Source organism: Lissotriton vulgaris, chromosome 10, assembly GCF_964263255.1.
Source record: "Lissotriton vulgaris chromosome 10, aLisVul1.2, whole genome shotgun sequence".
Classification (NCBI taxonomy): domain Eukaryota; kingdom Metazoa; phylum Chordata; class Amphibia; order Caudata; family Salamandridae; genus Lissotriton; species Lissotriton vulgaris.
This window is the reverse complement of record NC_141698.1, coordinates 627034763-627059097: the sequence shown is the minus strand read 5'-3', so window position 1 is coordinate 627059097 and position 24335 is coordinate 627034763. Positions and strand designations below refer to the sequence as shown.

The window sequence follows — 24335 nt, the reverse complement described above, 5'->3', positions numbered from 1 at the left end:
TTTGCCCCCGTCAACGACCATACTATCTACAGGAGTGGAACCTGCTTCTACTAAGTCTTTGGTGACGGTGCAAACTTTTTCAATGCCTATTTCTTCGAAAAGTTTCCAGCTTAAATCTTTCCAGAGGCAAGAGTGTTCGTATATATCACCACTTTCTCCATCTCTCCTCCTAAACACATATGCCCAAGAGGAGGATGATGACTATGATCTAGATGACGATGAAGGAGCTTTTGGAATAGCTCGTCATCCTTCAGAACTGAACATTAAATTTCAAGAAGACGAGGAAGATGAAGACTACACGGAACACTACTACCAGGAGGACATTGTTGTTCTTCACCACACAGGATTCCAGAGGCATTCTCGGATTTCAGAGTCCAGCCATCTGCTTCCTACCCTCATTCAGGACTTGCAGGCCCTCTTATATGATTATAGGCAGCGCTTTCCACCACAGCAAGTCGTTCCACCACCCCAGCCTGTGGTAGTTCCAGATCTTATACATCAGCCGGAGGTTCCGGCACCAATGTCTCCAATTACAAAACCTCCTCAACAGCACCAGCCTGTTCCGACTGCTCAAATTCCCGACACTTCTTCGGATGAAAAAGTTGAAGGCGAACTGCCAGAGAATCCTCACTTGGATCCGTGGGATTCGTATATTATTTCCATGCCGTCTCCACCAACTCTACAACCATCAGTCACCTCCAGAAGATATAGGTGGATTTCATAACCTCATGCAGCGAGCTGCTACTAGGTTTCAGCTTCCAGTGACTGTGGAACAAACTGATTGTTTCCTCCACTATTTCAAAGAGGAGGCTAGGAAAGTTACCAGAGCAATTACAATAATAGATTACATATGGACTGAGGGCATCAAGAGTATGAAGAAGAAACAAGTGAGTTCAGCCGGGCGTTAATCACATTTCCTTCCCTCCCTCTGGGCGCAAACATTTATTTTTTCCTAAATCAGTGGCAAAAAATGACATCCGACCGCTGGGTGCTAGACCTCGTAAAGCATGGGCACACCCTAGAATTTGTCACCAAGCCACCAACGACTCCGCCCAAGGGACCCCCTCACCCTCGTCTTCACTTATTGTTCAAGGAAGCTTATTCAATGTTCCTCAAGAACGCTATAGAGAAGGTCCCAGTTTTTCAGAAACGGACAGGTGTCTACTCCCGTTTTTTTCCTCTTCAAAAAGAAATCAGGAGAACGGCTACCAATTCTGGACCTTCGCAACCTCAACAGGTTCCTCAAAAAACAGGGTTTTTGTATTGTCATGTAAACACAAAATATATACCAGCGTCTATATGATAAGAGTACAAAAGAAGAATCGAAATTTGCCTAGCTTACGTAACGGTAAGTTTCAATTCTATTAAGGACATGGAGGCAAGGATTATGCTATATCTTCCTTCGCTTTATTAAAATAAAGACTCCACAGCAGCTTAGGAAAAGATATATAATAGTAACCAAATGCTTTAAACATAAAGCATTGACGGAACGTTCAACAAATCAAAACAACAACTCCCAAGAGTCTCTTTGTATAATAATAGTCCATAGTCCTTCCACTCTGTCCATCAGCGCTATAAATCCGGCCTTCTCATCCTCTTCCTCCTCTTTCTTCGCGCAGATCACGCCTGAGCCTCATTGATCCTGTTTAGCACCCTCGTTGCCTGTCGAAAAAGAGACAGCATCAGCGAGAGGGTCCAGGAATGCGACAATAAGGCGAGGAGCATTCAGTGACTTATACAGTACCGACAATGTAAAGGAAAACGCTTTACTTACTGCCATACGGGTGGGTAGAGACACCACTGTAGCCTGGGTGGGATAATCCTCGCCTCCGTGTCCTTAATAGAATTGAAACTTACCGTTACGTAAGCTAGGCAAATTTCGATTCTATGTCAGGACCGGAGGCTTCAGATTATGCTAGTTCAAAGCTTACTTACCACCAACTGGGCCAAATCCACCACCGGCTTGAAATAAAACCTCTTAAAGGTGGAATCCGAGGACCAATCCGCCGCTCGCATTAGATCCTCCAAACGCGCACCCACTGAGAATGCCTTAGAGGCCATGGCCCCCCTGGCGGAGTGTGCTCCAAAAAGAGAAGTATTGATGCCCGCTTCTTGCATGACCCATCGCACCCACCGAGCAATAGTGGGAGAGGAGACAGCTTTGTGTGGCTTTCGCAGGGCAATCAACAACTGGCGCTCGCCTGGAGGGCGCAAATCCAAGGTCAGATCCTCATACGCTTTGAGGCATTGCACAACACATAACTTAGGAGTGTCAAGAAAAGCTGGATACGAAATGGACCGCAACGACGTTTTAGTGCGTCGGCCCACGGTAAAAGTAACCCCATCCGGGGAAAAAATGCGTGCAGAGACATCCAGCGCGCGCACATCAGAGACGCGTCTACAAGAAACCAAACATAACAACATGGCCAACTTCGCCGACAGTTCTTTGAGAGACAGATATGAATTAGCCGGCCAGGACAAGAACAAGTTCAGAACCAAATTGACGTCCCAAAGGACGGAGTACCTGGGTTCAGGAGGCAACGCGAGGCGAATAGCCCGCAGAAGCCGACAAACAAAAGGATGTTCCCCTACTGGGTGGCCATCGATGTTATTATGGCCCGCCGAAATCGCCGATCGAATAGCATTGATCGTTCTATAGGCCAAGCCCTTGTCGGCTAGGTGAGCCAGGAAATTCAGCACGGGAACGAGGCAGGCGACCAAGGGATCCAAACCCCTTCGTAGACACCAACGCATCCACTTAAGCCAAGCGGATCTGTAGCGCTTCGTCGTACTATCGGCCCATGCTTTGGAGAGCAAGTGCTCAGCAGACCCCGAAAGGCCTGGGAGCGACCAGCGTCTCCTGAGAGCCTCCACGCCACGAGGCGAAGAGAGCTCTGCGTGATGAGAGGATGCGGTTCCCGATCCGGATTTTTCAGGAGCAGAGAAAACAGGGGGAGTAGGATTGGAAAATCCCAAGAAAGTTCCAGAAGAACCGGAAACCACACTTGAGACCTCCAGAGCGGTGTAACCAACACCAACTCCGCTCCCTGGCGGCGAATTTGGGCCGCCGCCCTCATGATCATGGAGAACGGGGGAAACGCAAACGGTTGTTCCCGACTCCAATCCTGCAGAAAGGCGTCCGTGGCCTCCGCCAGAGGGTCCGGCCTCCAGCTGAAAAAACGCGGCAGCTGGTGGTCGAGACGGGACGCAAACAGGTCCACTGAAAAGGGACCCCAGAGAGTTTGTAGCCACCGGAAGACCTCCGGATCCAGTTTCCACTGGCTGGCGTCCCTGAGGTGTCCGGAGTGCCAATCCGCAACTTGGTTGGACTGACCCGGTAGATATTCCGCCGTCACCGCAATGTGGCGTGACAGGCAATAGTCCCAGAAGTCCTTCGCCAGATCCGCCAAGGCGCGGGAACGAGGACCCCCTAGATGGTTCACATAACGAACCGCCGAAATATTGTCCATCCGCAACAGGACACAGGCCCTGACCGAATCCTTGGTCCAACAACGAACTGCGAAGGAGCCCGCCAGGAGCTCCAAACAATTGATATGCAACCGTTGTTCTTCTGAAGACCAGGCGCCGCCGGTGGAAAAATCCCCGCACCGGGCGCCCCAGCCCGACCTGCTGGCGTCGGACTCTATGATCAGGTCCGGGGCCGAACCGAAGATCGCCCGACCATTCCATGCCTCCATGTGAGACAGCCACCAGGACATCTCCTCCTTCACTTCGTTCGTGAGGGGGACCCACTGATCATAACACATCCCACGACGCAGGTGCTGCGCCTTCAAGCGTTGGAGAGCCCTGTAATACAGAGGTTCACAGAAAGTGAGAAACCCAGTTACACCCTTGAGGGCTTGGGTAGTTAAGTGAAAGGGTAGAGAGGCCTTCAAGGGATTTGATTCAAAAAAGAGATCAGTTGTTCAATTTACTTTTAGGATAAAGTTAAATAACCTAATGTATAAATCATGTAGTTAAATACACACAATCAATTTATAAAACACATAAAAACATATAAACATATAAACAACAAAACACAAGGGTGTATCAAAAAAGAGCTTTATCAAAAAGTTCATTGAGTCAGCAATAAATCAAAGAAGCAGGTAAGGAGATGCTGATATGAATAGCCTAGTAGCAAATAATCAATAATACAGCAAAACCTAGAAAAAACATCTATCTCAGAAAACAAAGTGAATCAAACACTGTAGAGATAAGATGAAGGTCGACGTTTCGGTCTCTCTACAACACAATTATCGAGACCATCTTCAGGACTGTTGTCATTAAAACACTGCTGTAAGCTGTGCTGTAATCCAAATCGAATGAGATACCACAATGTTGGTCTCAAGGCAAAGTTTGGCGTTGGAAACCTGGACGAGATTCCTATGTAGAGAACACAATCGTCCCGTAGGTGAAGGCGCCACGGATACACTGGTAGATAGGTATTGGATGGTGAATGGCTCAAACAATGAAGGATGCTTAAACAATCTCTATGGTATGGAACTTGGGGACCAAGGAGCCTTTTTAGCATAGAATATTTGTGTCCACAGATATGGGATCTTGTGAGCTGGTACAGTTATCCAAATGGTGGTTACTGGGCGCTTGACAGCTTCGGTTCTATATTTACTGGGATATAGAAGTCGGGTCAAAATCAATTTGACTGGAAACACTCCGAGTTTCCCCGTGTTTCCAGTCAAATTGATTTTGACCCGACTTCTATATCCCAGTAAATATAGAACCGAAGCTGTCAAGCGCCCAGTAACCACCATTTGGATAACTGTACCAGCTCACAAGATCCCATATCTGTGGACACAAATACTCTATGCTAAAAAGGCTCCTTGGTCCCCAAGTTCCATACCATAGAGATTGTTTAAGCATCCTTCATTGTTTGAGCCATTCACCATCCAATACCTATCTACCAGTGTATCCGTGGCGCCTTCACCTACGGGACGATTGTGTTCTCTACATAGGAATCTCGTCCAGGTTTCCAACGCCAAACTTTGCCTTGAGACCAACATTGTGGTATCTCATTCGATTTGGATTACAGCACAGCTTACAGCAGTGTTTTAATGACAACAGTCCTGAAGATGGTCTCGATAATTGTGTTGTAGAGAGACCGAAACGTCGACCTTCATCTTATCTCTACAGTGTTTGATTCACTTTGTTTTCTGAGATAGATGTTTTTTCTAGGTTTTGCTGTATTATTGATTATTTGCTACTAGGCTATTCATATCAGCATCTCCTTACCTGCTTCTTTGATTTATTGCTGACTCAATGAACTTTTTGATAAAGCTCTTTTTTGATACACCCTTGTGTTTTGTTGTTTATATGTTTATATGTTTTTATGTGTTTTATAAATTGATTGTGTGTATTTAACTACATGATTTATACATTAGGTTATTTAACTTTATCCTAAAAGTAAATTGAACAACTGATCTCTTTTTTGAATCAAATCCCTTGAAGGCCTCTCTACCCTTTCACTGTAATACAGAGGGCCCGGGAAAATCGCCTGGATGGAGGACGAGAGAAGTCCTACCACCTTGGCGATATGGCGCAGGGACGTGCGATCCCTCGCGATTGTCTGCCGAAGCAGGTGTCGAATTTTTGCGACCTTCCAACCCGGCAGGCTCAAGACCGCCTGCACCGAGTCCACCACGAAACCTAAGAAAACGATCTTCTGAGTGGGAACCAAAACCGACTTGGAGCCGTTGATCACGAACCCCAGTCTCTGAAGCAGATGGACAGCTTGTCGCAGCTGGCCCGCCAACACCTCCGGGCACTGCCCCATGAGGAGGATGTCGTCTAAGTACACTAACATACGGACCCCCTGACTTCTGAGAAACTCCACTACCGGGTGGAGAACCTTTGTGAAGCACCATGGGGCCGACGACAGACCGAACGGCAGTGCGGTGAACTCGAACACCTTGCCGTCCCATAGGAATTGAAGGAAACGACGATGAGGGGGATGGATGGGGACGACCAAGTAGGCATCCTTGAGATCCAGTCTCACCATCCAATCCCGAGGGAGGAGTACGTCTCGAAGGAGGTGGATACCCTTCATTTTGAAATGTCGATAGACCAACCACCCATTGAATTCCTTGAGATTGATCACAGGTCTCTTGCCCCCATCTGTCTTGTCCACCAAAAACACGTTGCTGAGGAACCCGTGTGGGTGGCGCGTTGATAGACGGATGGCCCCTTTGCGTAGCAAGTCCGAGACCTCCCCGTCTATCAACCGCGCGTCGGACTCCGCTTGTGTGGGCTGGTCGTAAAACTCTATGTGGAACCCACGTACAGTTTGTAAGACCCAAGCGTCGGCAGTGAGCAACTCCCACTCCTCGTAACAGGTTGCCAGCCGCCCCCCAATCGGAACTTGATCCAAACAAAGGACACTTACCGGGGGCATTTCCTTGTCCGGAGTTCTTCTTGAACCCTCTGCCGCCGAAGCGCTGCCCTCTGGTGGGGTAGAAGTTGTTAAAGTTCGCAGAGGTCTGGTACTGGCCTCTCCCGGAGCCTTGTCCTTTATTGTTGGTCTGCTGGCCACGGCCGATCGCGCGGCCCCTACCGCGACCGGCCCCTCCGGAGAAACGTTGGTGAAACACCCTCTTAATGCTGGACTGGGCCTTATCCAGCGACGTGAACGTGTTCACGAGCTTGCCCAGCTCCCTGATGAAGGGTTCGCCAAAGAGGCCTCCCTGGGCCACAGCACCTGCCTCCGACGAGGCCAGGTCTCCCAACTTCGGGTCCAATTTAATCAGGAGCGAACGCCGCCTCTCCGTAGATAGGGCGCAGTTGGCGTTGCCCAAGAACACTATCACCCTCTGGGCCCAATTCGAAAGCACCTCCGGAGAAATGACGGTGCCATTCGCCTTAGCCTCCTCCGCCATATCGAGGATCTTTGTGGCGGGCCCAACCGCATCCAGCAATTTATCCTGGCAGGCCCGCCAGGACCGATCGATGCCTTTCCTGGGGTCCTTCATAAATTTCGCCTGGAAGGTGGCCATCTTGGCATCCAACTCCGGGGTCATGGCCACCTTGCCTTCCAAAGTCGGCCTAGGGCACTCCCCACGCAGGCAACCTCTCGCCTCCTTTTCCAGGGGCTTGCGCAGCCTGCCCGCTACAAATTTCGCCACAGTCTCTCCCGGTGTCCAAGCCGCGGAGCGGGGATGGACGATCTCGTCCGGGTCGAGCATGCCCGACTCATCTCGTGGCATCTCCTTGGCAGAGGACGCCGGAAGCCAAGATCGGGTCGACTCCCCGTCGTCATCGGTATCCGGAGAGTCGTACACCGGAGAAGCGGGGGCCGTCGACACGTCCCCCGAAGCACCAGGGTCCACCAAGGGAGCAGGGGGCACCGCCGTTGCCTTCGCCAGGAAGGCGTCTCGAAGACGCTCAAACGCGCCCTTGTCCACTCCTTGGGCCTCTGATGATGGCCCCTCCTTACAAGGCCTCTTCGGAGCGGGTGGCAACCCGCCGGACGTCCCCGGGAGATCGGGGGACGGAGGCACATGCGCTGATGCCAGCTTCGCGCACTCTTCCACGATGCGGGCGGAAAGGCGGTCCTCCATGGGGCCTACCACCTCCGTCACGCAGCGGTAAATCGAATTGTCCACCGCCTGGTAAAATTCGTCGTCCTGCAGATAGGAGTAGGGTTCCTCCTCGTATTCCCCTTCCATCCTGGACCACAAGGGCAAATCCGGGGCACCCTGTAGGGCGGCAGTCGAGATAGATCTCAGATATGGGCAGGCCAACTGGCTGCGATCACGTTTTTGGCCAACCGACGTGGCAGGTGGGCTGCACCAACCCCCAAGCGCGCAGACCCTCCTCGCCGGAACCGGGTCTCCGCACCCCTCAAGCGCGCTAAGCCACACTTCAATCAAAGAGGTGCACAAAGTTCACCCGAAGGTGTTTCACGCGGTCAGAGCCGCAATACAGACCCCCACGGGGCGTCGGGAGCAGGGAAGTACAGACCCGGAGCACCAGGTGTCAGAGGGGTACGCGAGGGTTGGCTCCGGCGCGGCTCCTGGCACTGCGGAGGCGCGCCGAAGGGTCGGCGAGACGTCGGGGCGCCCCCTGGCGGCTTACTTACGCACCGCACACAAGTGGGAAAAGAAAGATCGCGTAGGAACGAAAGAGCGTTCCCGCGACCGGGGACTCTGTAAGGGAATAAACCATGTAGTGAGTCCCCCAACGATCGTACACACAATACAATCAGCAAACACCGAAAGGAAAAAACATGAAAAGCACTTATCTGGCTGCGGGAGCAGCGAAGAAAGAGGAGGAAGAGGATGAGAAGGCCGGATTTATAGCGGTGATGGACAGAGTGGAAGGACTATGGACTATTATTATACAAAGAGACTCTTGGGAGTTGTTGTTTTGATTTGTTGAACGTTCCGTCAATGCTTTATGTTTAAAGCATTTGGTTACTATTATATATCTTTTCCTAAGCTGCTGTGGAGTCTTTATGTTAATAAAGCGAAGGAAGATATAGCATAATCTGAAGCCTCCGGTCCTGACATAGAGTTCTTAACAAGACTCAAAAATGTAACATAAGATTTTGTGTGTGGATTCCCATCATTCACCAAGCCTGGTGATAAGCTTCATCATTTGAGTATCCTTTTGTATAAAATGACATTGCAGCTCTATGTATATCAGAGCTCTCGAGTGTCAAAAGGTATAGTTACCAAGATGAGCAAGATAGAATATGTGGGAACAAGTTATTAAGTGCAGTGCAAAATGTGAAGTGCAAAAGTATAAAATTGATGCGTTAACAGACTGTGAATTTTATTAGTGTCAGTCATGATCAAGGGTTAAAAACACGACTCAAGGACCAGTTTTAACAAATAGCTGTCATCAACAGAAGTGGTCAACATGTTTCAGCACTCAACGGCAAAAGGTTAAGCCATGTGCTTTCATAAGGACCGCTAAAGATAATACAGATACTGCCATTTACAAAATTACAAAAAGGATATAGTGTGAGTATGACTTCTCACAATCCAGAATTCCTCGTAGGACCAACAGTGTTCTGAAAAATAAAATAGCACAAAACGAAAATGAATCTTGAAAAATAATAACTTAATAGTTCTCTAATTATATGTGGTAAGAAAATATTAAACCATCACACACACACACCCAATCAATGGGGCAAAACTCCATCTTACCTTATTAGTATGAAGGAGAAAACCTCACCCAAACTGGCAACAGCTCAGGATAAAGGAGGCACCGCTCTAAAAAGAAAAATACACCAAACTAAAATTTCTGTGGTGTACCATGCTTTAACGTTAAAAACAGACAATTGCCACAGTAATCACCCTCATACTCACGGAGATGCTCTGACCCCCAGTGAGATCGAATTCTAGCACAATAGTCGTAAAGACTCACATGCTATTAGTTCCCTCGCATGTTTGTAAAAACGTCCACGTATTTAGGCTTGTATACTAGACGATGGATTTTGCATCATGATAGAATTCGATCTCACTGGGGGTCAGAGCATCTCTGTGAGTATGAGGGTGATTACTGTTGACACTTAGGGCTGCTTTGCCTTTTTGTATTCAGACAGAACTAGTAATGCCAAATTAACGAGAGTGAGTGTGTAGGTGCTCATGCTGGTTTTGTTGCATCGCGTGCCTGTGGCAATTGTCTCTGTTTTTAACGTTAAAGCACGACAACACCATCAGCATGTTCTACGTAAACAAACAAGGAGGAACAAGGTCGGCAACGTTGTCAAAGGAAGCTCAGGAGTTATGGGAATGGCTAACACTTCACAACATAACTATCAGACTGCCACAAATGGGAATTAGGACACATTCAAGTGAACAGAGTTTTCCAGGCTTGGGGCAAACTGCCTTTGGATTTGTTTGCAACAAAGCAAAACAAGAAATGCCGGTATTACGCCAGCAGATGCCCTCAACAGGGGTCACAAGGGAATGCCCTGTCCATGCAATGGTCAGGAATTTGTGATTACGCTTTTCCCCCGATCCCGTTGATACCAAGGGTGTTGCGCAAGATGAAATTGGAGGGCTGCAGTCTCATCCTGATTGCTCCCCGGTGGCCGCGCCCGTACTTGTTCCTAGAACTTCTGTTGCTATCCCAGGACCGTCCAACTCCAACAATGCTGTTGCCGACATGGGACAGATACTTCATCCAGATCCTCAGTCTCTAAAATTACGCTCATGGCTCCTGATTTCTTAGAATTTCAAGACCTTCATATTCCACAGGATTGCTGTGACATCTTACTAAAATCACGAGCGCAAAGCACCTTGAAGACTTATCGTCTTAAGAAGAGATTTTGCTTTTGGTGTAACTCTAATAGTATACACCCAATAGAAGCTCCTGCAGAAACATTTCTTACTTATCTACTGCATCTGGCTCGCTCTGGTCTCTCTTTTTCATCCATAAAAGTCCATCTAGCGGATCTATCCAGGTTCAGGAAAGTTGCCAACATTCCCTCACTATGTTCATCCTCTTTATTCAAACCGTTCATGCGAGGTCTTTTCCAAGCTTATCCTCCGGTTAGGCCTCTTCCACCAGAATGGGAACTCAATACTGTTCTCTCACAACTTCTGAAACATCCATTCGAACCCATTCATAAAGCCGACATCCAGTATCTCACATGGAAGGTCGCCCTACTTCTAGCCTTAACGTCTGCCAGAAGAATAGGAGAAATCCAGGCATTCACTAGTAAAGAACCGTTCCTGCATTTCTCTAAGGATTAGGTCACTCTTCAAACGGATCCAACATTCATGCCTAAAGTACCATCACAGTTCCATTTAAATGAACCAGTGAAGTTGAGAGCTTTCTTTCCAAATCCTACTACACAGGCGGAAAGAACACCACATTCTTTGGACATCAAACGATGTTTAAAATTCTACCTGCAAAGGACAAAACCTTCAGGAAATCTGATAAATTATTTGTGGCTTACGGTCAAACCACGTTCGGTGAGGCTTTCACGAAAGCCACAATTTCCATGTGGATAGCTCCCGCAATCCATTTCTGCCATATCAAATCGAATAGACCACTACTGAGAAAGGTCAAGGCTCACTCCACAGGAGCTGTGGCAGCGTCTAGAGCGTTGTTTGCAGGAGTGACGCTGGAAAATATCTGCCGTGCTGCGACATGGAAGAATGTCCACACGTTCACAAGACATTACTGCCTGTAATCAACGAGTCAAGAGGATGCAGCAGTTGGTCAGGCTGTCTTACGACACCTATTCCTTCAAGAACCGCTTCAGGTAACCTGTGTTCTTTACTTTTGTATTTATACAGAGGTTTCAATATATGTTTAGATTTTAACAAATGGATGTACGTGACGTTAGATATCCATGTTTTTACTACTCTATAAATGTTCTTTTAAATTTCTGATCCTGTTTTATACAGAGGTTTCAATATATTGATATAACGAAATAATGTATTTTAAGGTAACTATATATATATATATATATATATATATATATATATATATATATATATGTGTGTGTGTATACATGTTTAGATTTTAACAAATGGATGTACGTGACGTTAGATATCCATGTTTTTACTACTCTATAAATGTTCTTTTAAATTTCTGATCCTGTTTTACTTATGAAAAGTTCAGTTGCCTTACTCTTGTTGTTTATTAATAGTTATGTATCTGGGAGTTTATCAGTACAAGTCTCCCTCCATCCGCAACCGACTCCTACCTGGCATACTTCTTACTATTCTGATTCAGGCATGGGAATCTATGAAAGATACCCCAATACTGGATAAGAAAACAAGTTACTTACCTGTAACTTCAGTTATCCAGTATTGGTATCTTTCAGAGATTCACATGCACCCACCCTCTTCCCCGGAGAGTCAGTTCTCTATTTAGGATACTCATTTCCCACTTGGGCTATCGAAAATCTGAGGAGAACTGGCTCTGCAGAGCGGGTTCTAGAGGGTGCTGCTAGCTGATTGGTTGGGACAAAGACTTTGGTCCTTTTAGCATAATGATGTAGATAGGCTACTAAGATTTGGTCCTCAGGCTTTTTCCTTAGGGCCTACTACTGCTATTTACCTTTGGCACTGCTATTTTATTTACGGTGGGACTCCCGCCTCAGCGACTGGGAATGATTCAGGCATGTGAATCTATGAAAGATACCAATACTGGATAACTGAAGTTACAGGTAAGTAACTTGTTTTCTTTCCCTTTATGTAGCCAATCTAAAAGTAGTGCAGGCATAACTCCTAAGGCTTGACGTTCCTCTTCTATCTCTTATCCCATCCTGTTTTCTCCTTAACATCTGTGGCAATCTTTCTGTCTTCTGATAGATCTAAAAATGTCTTCTCAACCTCGGTTAAAAAATAGGTCAACTTGTTTCTATGAGCATAAGCAGTGTCCAGTTATAATTCGGTCTACGGTAATGGTTAACTGTATCCATTGTCTTAGCATGAGGATGATGATTCATATACTTGAACAAAGGAACTTCAGAACGTACCAATTCATAATTAGAGTAAGAATAGTGGAAATATCCCTTTCCAGAAAACAGACTCAACAGAAGGCTACACATTACACCATACGTAAGGGGAATATGGTGGTAGGTAATTTCCTATGCAGCTGATGCCGGTAACTGCGTACAAAGAGAAGTCCTCTGAATCCATAGTGTCAACGTATTCATTAAACCAATTTAAAATAGGCATTTGAAGAAGAATCTCCCCTAGATGAATCTACTTGCAAAGCTTTGTAATCTAGTGTGTGCACCTCATATCGACTAAGGGTCTTGGGGGTAACACTAGACTTGCTCCGCTACTGTGGAAAATGTAGATGAAGATAATTCTACAAGGTGAACAATGAATACTACAACAACATCCCTACTGATCTATATATTCTCATCAGTTTGTGTTATTAGTTTCCATCACTTCTCTACAATCAGACCATTGAATAGAAATGGGTCTTCTCTGGTTGTTTCAATTTGTGCAAATGGTAAAGCAAAGTTCAACCAGTGAGCAAAGTATTTATTTACAAAGGCTTCGTGAGTCTTCCCTAGCCCTACTCAGTCTTTTTCTAAATTATATCCCTTTGCTTCTTCTACTACCTCTGGCCTAGGGAATCTTCATTTTTTTTAAAGAATGTCCCTTTTTATTATTTTGAAGATAATAATTATATCAACAGTATTTCAAATCATTTCGTTCAATGAGAGTGCAAGTTTTACCTTCAGATTGCAGCTCAAGTTCACCGAGGTTCAGCTGGGATCTCACTCTTGTTCCCCAAATCACAGATTTCCCCTTCACAACAATTATCAGCAAAATGTTTATTCAAGGGATGAGTCTCTCCGACATAGCACTCTAGCTCTTTTAAATCTCCTGAGTCCGGGTTTTTCACTTTCACAGTCACTCAGGCCAGCATCCTCGGCGACAGTACTCCATTCTCGTTCTGTAGGCAGTCTTGATCCCTCTCTTTCATGCCTTCTCGTCCAGCAGTTCTCACTCTTTACTCTGCATGACACAACACTATGCCCTTCAGAGGCTGAGGCTGGCTACGGTAGGGGTTCAGGCCAAGAATTCTCAACTGTGAGTTCATCAAGACCCCCCTCAGGATGAGAATGTGCTGTCACAGGCCCTTGCTGAGACTGCGCATTCTGCACCCTCTACTTGCTGTCTCTCAGTTGTGGATTGCACTTCTGGAAAAGGTTCTGTCAGATAGTCAAGGGGACGCTCCACTCTGATTGTGGGCCGCATGAATCCAGGTGGGAAGGCCCCTACACTTAACAGCACTATTCACCACTAGGATGACCTGGCGCGGTCCTCACAATCTAGTTTCTAGGCACGTTTTCCGGATGTGTTTCTTCAACAAGACTCACTTGCCAGGACTTCTTCAGGTGTGAAGAGGAGGCAACAGCTTCAACTTGGGACACGTAAGGGACCCAATCAGCTAGTCCCTTGCAGTTTTCAAGAACCATGTCATCTGTAACGTTCACAAGCCAATTTGCGGGCACTGCAGGCAGTCTCATTGCTCTTCCAATCATAGTCTTGTGTGGGAATAGTCAGGTTTGTCTTTCAGGAACACTATGAAGACTCATCAGCACAAGAGCTAAAGCGTCTGGCATCTTTAGAGATGTTGATGAACACACTTTGACCACTTTTGCTTTCAATGTTCCATTCACCTGTTCCACGATGCCAGAAGCCTGTGACCGATAACTGCATTTTAATCTCTGTTCCACTTGTAACGCTGCAAACAACATTTTCAGGACCTCATTATTCAAATGAGTCCCTCCGTCTGACTCAGGCGAAGTCACGAAACCAAGCCTAGGTATCCACTCCCTCAGAAATACGGTGAGACTGTCATTTCTCCTAGTCAGGTAGACCTCCATCCAACGCGAGAAGATGCGCACAATCACTAGGATATATCTCAATCCGTTGCATGTCTGTTAATATCCATCTGCATTCTGTTCAATGGCCCTCCGGATCTACCCATTTTACTCGGTGACCCTGGAGTTATTACCTACATTTATCTGTTGACACGCAACCCGTTCATGACATGATTCTTCGGTCACCAATCTAAATCATGGTTAACCCAATGTTGTCTAAACAACCTTACCATGACATTCCTCCCAATATGTGCCAGTCCATGGAAATGTCTTGCCATTGGGGCCAGCATGCTGTCTGGCAACATTTGTCTGTTTATATACAGAAATGCATACATCATCATCTCTTCACATATCCGGCTCTAATCCAACCCTGCTGTTCTGCCTCTGTGACGTCCTCATGCATTCCCTTCAAATCCTCCCAAGTATCCGTTGTTGACCACAAAAGGTTATAGATGGTCTCACCTTCAGTTTCATTTATTCACTATTGAATGTCCGTGACCCATGAGCACAGTATCCAGCAATTTCATCAGCATAACTGTTGTCCACTGTCACATAATCATCGCTGCAGGAGAAATCACAATGGTAATTTGGGTAGGCAGCTGTAGTGCATCAGGTAATCTCATGACACGTTCTCCGTTGAGGGTGGGGGGACCCAGATGTCATAAATCCTCTTTCTGACCATAACGGTCCAAAAACATGAAAGATAACACAGCCATGCTGTCTATGAATTTAGTCTGTCGGCTGTTCTGAGACATAGCAAGCTCTAGTAAGAGCTATCAGTTCAGCCACTTGTGCAGAGAACAGCACCTGAAGCTAGTAGCGTTCGACTACCCCATGAGACTGTGCAGACTGCATACTGTCTCTTACACATTACCCATCCACAAGCTGTATGTAATCAGATTCCACTAGTGGCTCATCTCGTATATCTGGTCTTGGCTTAGTTCAAAGTTCAGTGACATGGAGAAGATCATGCTCCACTTTCCCCTCATCGATTTTTTTTTTCTCTGGGAGGGGAACTAATGTGGCAGGATTCGAAGTAGCACGTCTCTTAAGAGTCACATTTTCTGCACCCAATATAATCTGTTTGTATTTTGTTAAGCGACTGTTGGTTAAGTGCTTTGTGCAAGTATGTATCAACAAAACCTCAAACGAATGCTGTCCTCATGCAAGGGTATAGAGAAGGCCTGACAGAAATCGATGTCAGTAAACCACTCAGCCTCACATGGAGTTTGAAACAAAATTACAGCTGGATTCTTTACCACAGGACAACATTAATCTTTCTTGAGTCCTGCACTGTGCGATATTTATCGCTAGGCTTTTGCAAGCCCATAATGGGTGAATTACATGGTGATGGGCATTAATCCAAAAAAGTGGTGAAATTGTAATTATCTGAGGATCAATATGTTGAAAGGTTGACTGCAAAGTACCTAGAGTAGATACTCAAATATGGAAAAAGTGTAAACGATGAGCAGCTTTTTCATTTGTGAAATGTAGTGCTACATTGAAAACTGAATTATGAATTCAATCCATTTCTTTCTGCAGGATGAATATTCAATTTTCCCCCAGACGTACTCTATAGACATCAATGGTTACATCCTTGTGTATTCCGTCACATCAGTCAAAAGGTATGGTTCCTTTTATTCTCCTTTTTTCCATCTTCAGTTTGAGCAAATTTAGAAATTGTTGGTTGGCTGTCCATCGTCCCTCACTGCAGGAACAAATAACACATGGTTTTTACACAGGCCTTTATAGCCAAATCCTTTTGCAAAAAATCAATGAGAAAAGCCAAAGCTTTTGTTGACAACAGTGTATCCCTCAGTTGATGTACAGGCTTGTGCCTGTGTTAAATAGTTATAATACAGTGCTGCAGATAAATTATATGTAAAGAAGAAGTTTATAAGATGTGGGCGTTTATTTCCAGAACTTTGCTGAAGATTTTGAGGCATTGGAGATTGGTAAATAATGTCGAATCTAGAGGAGATCCACTTACAGGTAGTTTAACTCACATTGGAGTAGTAAGCAGGACTCGAAGGGTGTGTGCTATTGTGTTCATCTCAGGAAAGGGTGTAGTGTATATTAGCTAACTATGGATGGTTGTTCAATACGGCCTAGCAAAAGGAGTCTTATCAGTGGTAAATGCAAACCTGTCAACCTTTTGACGTACAGTGCAGGTCATTTGAAGTCTTTCAGAGGGTGATCAAGCTAAGGCGAATAGTGTGCAAACTAATTTTTTGGAGTAAGTTCAAGGATTAAAAAGTGGGTGACCATATTAAAGAGTATGGAGGCACTTTGTTTATAAAGTGGGTGGACACCAGTAAATAGAGGGTAACATCATCCAAATGTGGGTGACTTAACAGATATGCTAACTGTTCAGCATGTGGTGAAAATGTATGTCCATTATCACCGGATTGGTGATAGAAAATTGCCCACAGGTGTGACTTGTTGAATTGCTTCAAGTATGCAAACCCTATAGGATGGAATGAGACCACTCTTCATCAGGAATAAATTCCCCAAACACATTCAACAAAGGAACCTCCGCTCTAAAGGAGCATCTAGCCTCAAAATCCCACCATACAAGAAAAAAACCATGGGTGGCACATCCTTCTCTGTTCAAGCAACCAAACTATGGAACTCTTTACCCCCCAACATAAGGTCCACGACAACCACCTTATCTTCAGAAAACTACTCCATATTTGGCTCTTCCCCACATAAGCACCATACGCAAACAGAAATTTACAGCATATCCCTCTGTATACAACCATTTTTTTCACTATAGATATGTACCGATCTTTGTGTATTACTTTGTATAAACATGTAAAATAATTTTTGCCGAGAGAAAAAAATAATAATAAATAAATAAAAATCCTTTTTGGTCTAAATGTACATACTTCTATTGTGCATCTATGTACCTTCCATGTACTTGGATCTGTGTGTCTGTTACTTTTCTCCTGGAAAAGCATATCCAATGCACTACCCTTTTTCTCATCCTGTGCCTCCATCAATATCTTTAATCTACATATAATTACCCCCTTTATGTATCTATATACTTTCAATGTAATTATGGATCTATATATAGTGGAGAAGTGTGGCTCACCGGTTAGAGGAGGCAGACCCGGACGCAGAGGTCAGATCCGGGACCAAGGTTCAATCCCCGATGCGGCAGGGTCTTGAGCTCAAAATGTCCACGGACTTGATCATTCTCGCCTCGGTGCCTACTCGAATCATGGGTTCACACTCTGCAACTCTGGACAATAGCTTGCTTAATCTCCACTACGGCCCCACCGCGATGGGATGCCTGGCTTTCACCTTCGGGATGCCCAGTAGGGGTTATCTCGCTGGGAAAAGCCAGGACGGGTTCCCAAAGCAAGCGCCTTGAGACCTTACGGTGAAAGGCGCTATATAAGAACGTATCATTTATTTAATTTGATTTATTTATATTCATCACTTTCTTCTAATTTAGCACTTCCAATGCACTACCGTATTTCTCAGCCTATACTTCGCTCAATATATCTTCTAGCCCAACCTTCTGATTCATCTCAAACTTCTTCTACTACTCCTTCCAATGCACTACCCTATCTCTCATCCTATACATCTATCAATATATCTTCTACATCCACTCTCTCATTTATCCCAAACCCCATACCACTACTATGATTGCCAAAATAACCCTTTCTAGACTCTCTCCTACTCTACCCCTCCTTGCATCATCTGACACCTCTTTTACTATACCAATCCCCAAAAACACATCTTTCTAAACTCTTCCCCGAGTCCTCCCCTCCAAAACTCCTTTTTACTCACCCAAAAGCCTCCTCCTTCTGCTAAGACCTAAAAAATTTTTTTTTAATCCTTTACTCTTTTATCCCTCCACTATCCTTTCCAATCGAAATTAAGACTAACATGTTCACTTCTCAAATTCCATATTCAACTATACTAATATACTACCCAAATAACTGAATAACATATCCACTACTCATATTACTTCATATTTTTTTACTATACTAATTTTCAACAGTAATCCTTTATGGGTTCCGGAGTGGCATGCTACTCGCCAGAAAGGCACTTCAACACCCATCAGGGGTAACAAGTGCTGTATGAATGTAAATCTTTCTTCCCCTTTTATCCCTCCGCTATCCTTCTCACTCCAAGTAACTGACTAATATCCACCACTGAAATTACTTCATATTTCTCAATATTAATTCACCACTAATCCTTGGTAGGCTTCGTGAATAGCCTGCGTCAACAAGCGCTATATAAATACAAACCTTTGTCCTCCTCTATCCTTCTGCTATAATTCCAAATCCAATTAACTGACTAAACTATCCACCACTTAAAATGTGCTTGCGTGTTTCACTATACTAATTCAACACTAATCCTCTATGGGTCCCGGAGTAGCGTGCTACTCGCCGAAAAAGCGCTTTGACGCATCGTCAGGGGTAGTAAGCGCTATATAAATACAATTACAATACAATACAATACAATTGCTACAAGTACCATACAAGATTGTCAATCTAGTTGTTGGTTACTAAATGTTTTCTTTTCTTTTGTGTGTGAAATGATTTTAAATATGGATTTCTTGGTCATAAAAACGTATTTTAATGAATGCGGCCTGCTAGGTCTGATCACCTTATGCATCTTGTTGACGCTACACACCATTTGCTGTATAAGGGCCCTACAGTAGTGGCTAAGAAACCAGTGGCAACTGCATCAGTGAAGTCTCTTGGCTCCTGTGCTGATATTGACTCGATCCTTCTAGACCTTTACCCACTGGTCACAGAATCTGCTCTATGTATTCCTGCCAGTCCTATGTCTTTCAAAGATCTTGAAGAGCGGGTCAAGGGATCGAGCAAAATTTAGCTGATTGCCACTGAATTGGTGAGGAGAATTTTGTACAATGGTCTGTCTTCTTTTTCCACACAATTTAGACCGAACTTCTTAGAAGGATGCTTGGTTCCTCTGCTCCAAATCATGACCGCTTGTGTGGAGATTGCGTGGTGCCAGCTAGAGACCTTCTGTATGCTGTCTGAAGTTGCAAGGTCATCTTGGATGCCAGTTAACCTGCCACAAAATCCATATATTCAGTCTGCTGGCAAACGTTGGTAGTGCGAGTTTGGAGGCTCTGAATCTGTTTTGGTCCCACCCTTTCAATGTCCTTCGCCTAGCATACGTTTATCTACCCGGGAAGCTGGGCAAAAGGTTTCTTGGTGCAAGTCTGAAGTGGTTGATTTCCCACCAGCCTCCTCACACTGTTTTTTCTGCACATTCCTTTGGCAAGCAGGGATTATCTTTGCCAATCAGAAGGAATATTTAGCTTACTTGTGCACATTCATTTGTCTCTGATCCGCTCTTTAGGTCGCCCCTAGTGGTGCACTTTATAAAAGGTGTGTTAATTATTTCCTCCCCTGACTTTTATTGTTCAACAATGGGGTTTGAATTTGGTGTTAACTTTTTATGAATTTGCTGTTCTAAACATTGCGCAGTTAACTGCTTACTGTGAAGACCATTTTTAGTGGGGATTACTGCAAGCGAATAATTTGCATATTCCACATCCCTTCTTTCTACTTGAGAATCATAACATGCCTTCCCCTTGTGCTACCTCTTTGGCAAAAAACAAGATAATTGAATCCACAAATATAAGCATATTAGAAGTCGTTGACACCATGAGTGCTTACACTAGCCCACAGGGTTATTGATTTCATATATACAATGAGTGCACAAGAAACAAACATTTAAATCCTCAAGACATTACATATGTTGCACAGTAGTACAGGACAAGAAATTCTTTAATGGTGTCGAGGAGTGATTCAAAAAGATTCAAGCTTATATCCTTATTGCTAGGATGCGTTGTGCTTGATCGCAGTAGGGAGCACCTGCAGGAATCGTCGACGTTTCGACCCAAGTAAGGTATGTACTAGTATCTAGCAACACCACAGGTCTTCATCAGGGCAAAAGAGAATAAAAGTATGGCCTGTGTTGTAAAGAACAATAGGTGTCAATGGAAAACGGTGATTATTAATATGTCTAATCATGTGTGAAAAAAGTCCTTTGAGCATCTCACCTTAAGTAAATGGCATCTGGTTAGGTTCCAGTGTAAATCATAAATGTGAGCTCTCTGGAATGAGGGCCCTACGTTTAGTTACCTAAGGGGAAGAGTAAAAAACGTGTTTAAAATGTATGGAATATGTATGGAATGATATATATATGTATATATGTATATGTATATGTATATATGTATATGTATATATGTATATGTATATATGTATATATGTATATGTATGTGTTTATGTATATATATATGTGTATATGTATGTGTTTATGTATATATATATGTGTATATGTATGTATATATATATGTATTTGTATGTATATGTATGTATATATATATGTATTTGTATGTATATGTATGTATATATATATATGTATATGTATGTATATGTATATGTATGTATATGTATATGTATGTATGTATATGTATGTATATGTATATGTATGTGTATATATATATGTATGTATATATGTATATGTATGTATATATATATGTATGTATATATGTGTATATATATGTATATATGTATGTATATATGTATATATATAGATATATATAGATATCGATCAATCAATTGAACATTTATACAGCGCACATCTACCTCTAGACTTTCAAATGTGTTCCGGCATAGAGCTCCAAAGTGACGCCGTTCTCACTGGAACAGCTCTACCGCCAATCCTGGCTTTAGAGAAACAAGGAATCCGGATACGTTCTTGATGATCCGATCTTAGGACCCTAGTCTGGCGATATTTCTGGAGTCTCTGTATCAGATAATCCGGGCCCCTGTCCCTGGTGGCTTTATAGGCGATGGACAACGCCTTGAACTCAATCCTTCTTTGGACAAGCAACCAAGGGAGGGTCTGCAGGTGGGGAGAGATGTGGTGACAAAGTAGCACATTCCGTCTGGCTGCAGTGTTTTGAATGATCTATATACCTCATCTGATAGAGACATCTACCTGCAGATTCCTTAACTTAGAATTATCCACAGGCGTCAGACTGGATCCAGAATTTTTTTCCCTTCGCACCTCTGCGTGCCGAGGGATGGTGCCACATGACCCCGCCCTTACATCGTTCACGGACGTGACTTCAGCAAATTCATATAAGTCCCTCCCGGCGCGCTGACGTCCGTTCCCTTCTTTTCCGCGTATAATGCGGATCCGGAGTAAGCGAATCCTCTGGTCTGTTTTCAGGCCCCTTTGACGCTGCGTGTCTGGAACAGTGTGCAATGCCTTCGGGTTTTAAAACTTGTATCTCCTGTCGCGGCAAATGTCAGCGACAGACCCACACCTTATCTGCATGTGGTGTCTGGGCGAACACCACAATGCAATGGATTGTGACGCCTGCCAACACATCAAACCGAAATCTGGGCGGGAGAGCCGGATGAAGCTGCTTTCGGCTCGCCTGTCCTGGTCGGAGTTGTCACGGCCCCCGGCCCCCTCTTCGGCCGCAGCTCACTGTGGCAGTGAGCTCCATTTGCGGCGTCGGTCGCCATCTGGTTCCCGGGTGCGTCATTCAGCCCTTCCGGGTTAGTCACTGCGCATGACGCTGAGGTCCTGGACCTCCCTTCCTTCTGTTGTTGGGGGCACTAGTTCCCGAAATTCTCCGGACGTGCACCCACGGGAGTCGTCATTCCCCTATCTGCCTTATCCTGGCGCGGTGGCTACTCTGACCCAAATGGAGGCCTATGCCGCCGCCCTGCAGACCTCCCTTGGGTCCCCTCCTCTCCCTGGCTACGTGCGGGCTTGCACCCGGGCCGACTGTGCCCCTTGGCTTTAGGGATGATGGAGATATGGCGTTGTCTAGGCGCAGTCCGGCTGGGTCCCCCTCTTTGACCCATCGCACCAGTAATGCGCCGCATAGTCCAGTGGCTCTCCCGGTGGCGCCGCAGGTGGTTGCTGATGCTCGCAGCTTTGCTTCAAGCACACCTCGGCCTTCCAGACAGGCGGCTGCCTGTTCAGAGGCTTGGTCGGCGCCGGTTCAGCGCCGTAGGCTTTCCTCCCCGGCTCCGATTCTATTCCTTATTTCGGAGTCGGAGCCTGCTGTCGTTGAGGCAGAGTCTTCGCCGGTCCGTCGCCGTCTCCTTGCCTCCCCAGCTCTGGCACTGTTCCCTTCTTCGGAAACGGAGCCTGTCGTAATTAAGACCCAGTCGACGCCGAACGGGTCAGGGTCGGCACCAACAGAGGTCGCCCTGGCACTGCCTCAACGCCGGATTATTGACTTCTCTCTGGAAGCTTCCGGGAGGAGTTTGGCATCGCCTCAACATCCGGCAACACCGAATCTGTACTTGCCGAGCCCCCTCCTCAGGAGACCCACCAGGACCTATCCTTCATTTATGGGGCTTCCCTCTTTTGGACATTGGTCTCATCCTCAGTTCATTGGACAACCCCCTTGGGGTGGGAGGCTTAGTTTATAGCCCTCACCCACGAATGAGTTGCTGTCATCCCTCCGAGAGCTACAGAGGCCGGTGAGGGCCGGTGGGGTAGTCTCCTAGGCAGCCCGTGTTCTAAGTATGCAACCACCTTCGGTTCCCCTGCCTGCTGACCCTCTGCTGGATGTCCTCCACCACGAGTCGGGGAAATGTAGAGCTGCTACTGCCCTTCAAAGGTTCTCTTTATGATGCCCTTCTGGGCACCTGGGCTCGGCCAGCTTCTGGTGATCCGGTGGCTCGTTCTATCTTGCACTGCCACCGTCCTGCTCCGCGCGATCCAGTCTGCTTATTTGTGAACCCCGACGTTCAGGGGTTTGTTCTGCGAACTGCTTTGCCTGCCTTGCCTCAGCTGCTGCTTCCTCCTTCCCAGAAATTCCAGATGGCTGGAGTCGTGGGGTCGTAATATTTTCGCCTCCACTAGCGCAGCTCTGCGCTCACTAAATACAGTATGGGTCTTGACTTGGGCTACTTCTGCCTTTTGGGACTCTGCCGAGTCTCTTCTGTCTTCCACCTCTGACAGCGCTCGTGTTGACCTCCTCCATCTTCTAGGTTTCGGTGGCCCTACGGCGCCATGTTTGGTTACGGGATGGCGTATTCCAGGAGAATATCCGGGAACGCCTTGTTGACCTACCATTTGATGGGGTCCTCTCGTTTGATGCCTACGCCGATTCGGCAGTTCAGAGTCTCCTTGCAGCCTTTCACTCTCCACCATAGGTCTGTACTTCCAGGTCTCAGTTTGTTATATCCTGGGGTGGTTACCCCTTCTTTTAGCGTCCACCAGTTGGACTATACATTTTTGGGCAGGCAGTAAGCCTACTGTGGCGATGTTCCACAGGTAGTTGTGTTCTGTCCTCTGACTATGGTTTACCTTAAGAGGTGTTCCCCTGTTTTTCTAAGGGGCGTGATATACTCCAGGTGGGATACCTGTATGCTATTGTGTAGCACCGCTCTGTGCCAGGCAGGCGTGGAGGTCCCTTTGGGCTCTCTACATTTACTGACGCAATTATCTTACCGTTGGACTGTTTTCAGTGTTTGTCCTTCTGGCGCTGCCTCCTACACGCCACGGGTCTTGCCTTGCTTGAGCCTTGGGTGTGTGCCTCATTCTCCTCTTGTAGAATTTTTTTCCTTGGACTAACTCTTTTCAGTGTATTTCAACTTGCTTCAAAATTAGGCTGCCTCCTGGCGCTGGTGCATTAGGTGGGACTTCCTATAGTGCCCGCAAACAGACAGACACACACACACCTCTACACAAGTACTCCATCGTTCTGCACGATTTATAGTGAACTTCAGTGCCCTTTCCTGCCTCTTGGGCAACGTGGGTTCCTAGGGTTCCGTTAACCCTGGGATGGACCGCCGCTTCTAAATGCTTTTTTCTTTGGAATCTTGTGTGTCCCGTTCATGTGCTGCACAGTCCCTCTGCACTGTGGGAGTGCATTTCCCCTCTGGGTCGGAGGTGGTGGTCTGGAGATCTGATGTTGTTCTCAACAGTTATGCGTGTTCTTCTTCATGGTTCCTAAAGGCGCCTTCGGATGTCTTTTTAG

General features: G+C 45.8%; 1 protein-coding gene across 1 annotated transcript in view; it reads left to right on the top strand.

Moving 5' to 3' along the window:
- The window catches only part of RHEB (Ras homolog, mTORC1 binding), a 302445-nt gene that overhangs the window by 131781 nt on the left and 146329 nt on the right, over positions 1 to 24335 (top strand). Inside the window, exon 4 of the mRNA XM_086941465.1 lies at positions 15866 to 15948. Coding sequence (XP_086797591.1) covers positions 15866 to 15948 — 83 coding nt within the window. The remainder of the gene's footprint in view (positions 1 to 15865; positions 15949 to 24335) is intronic.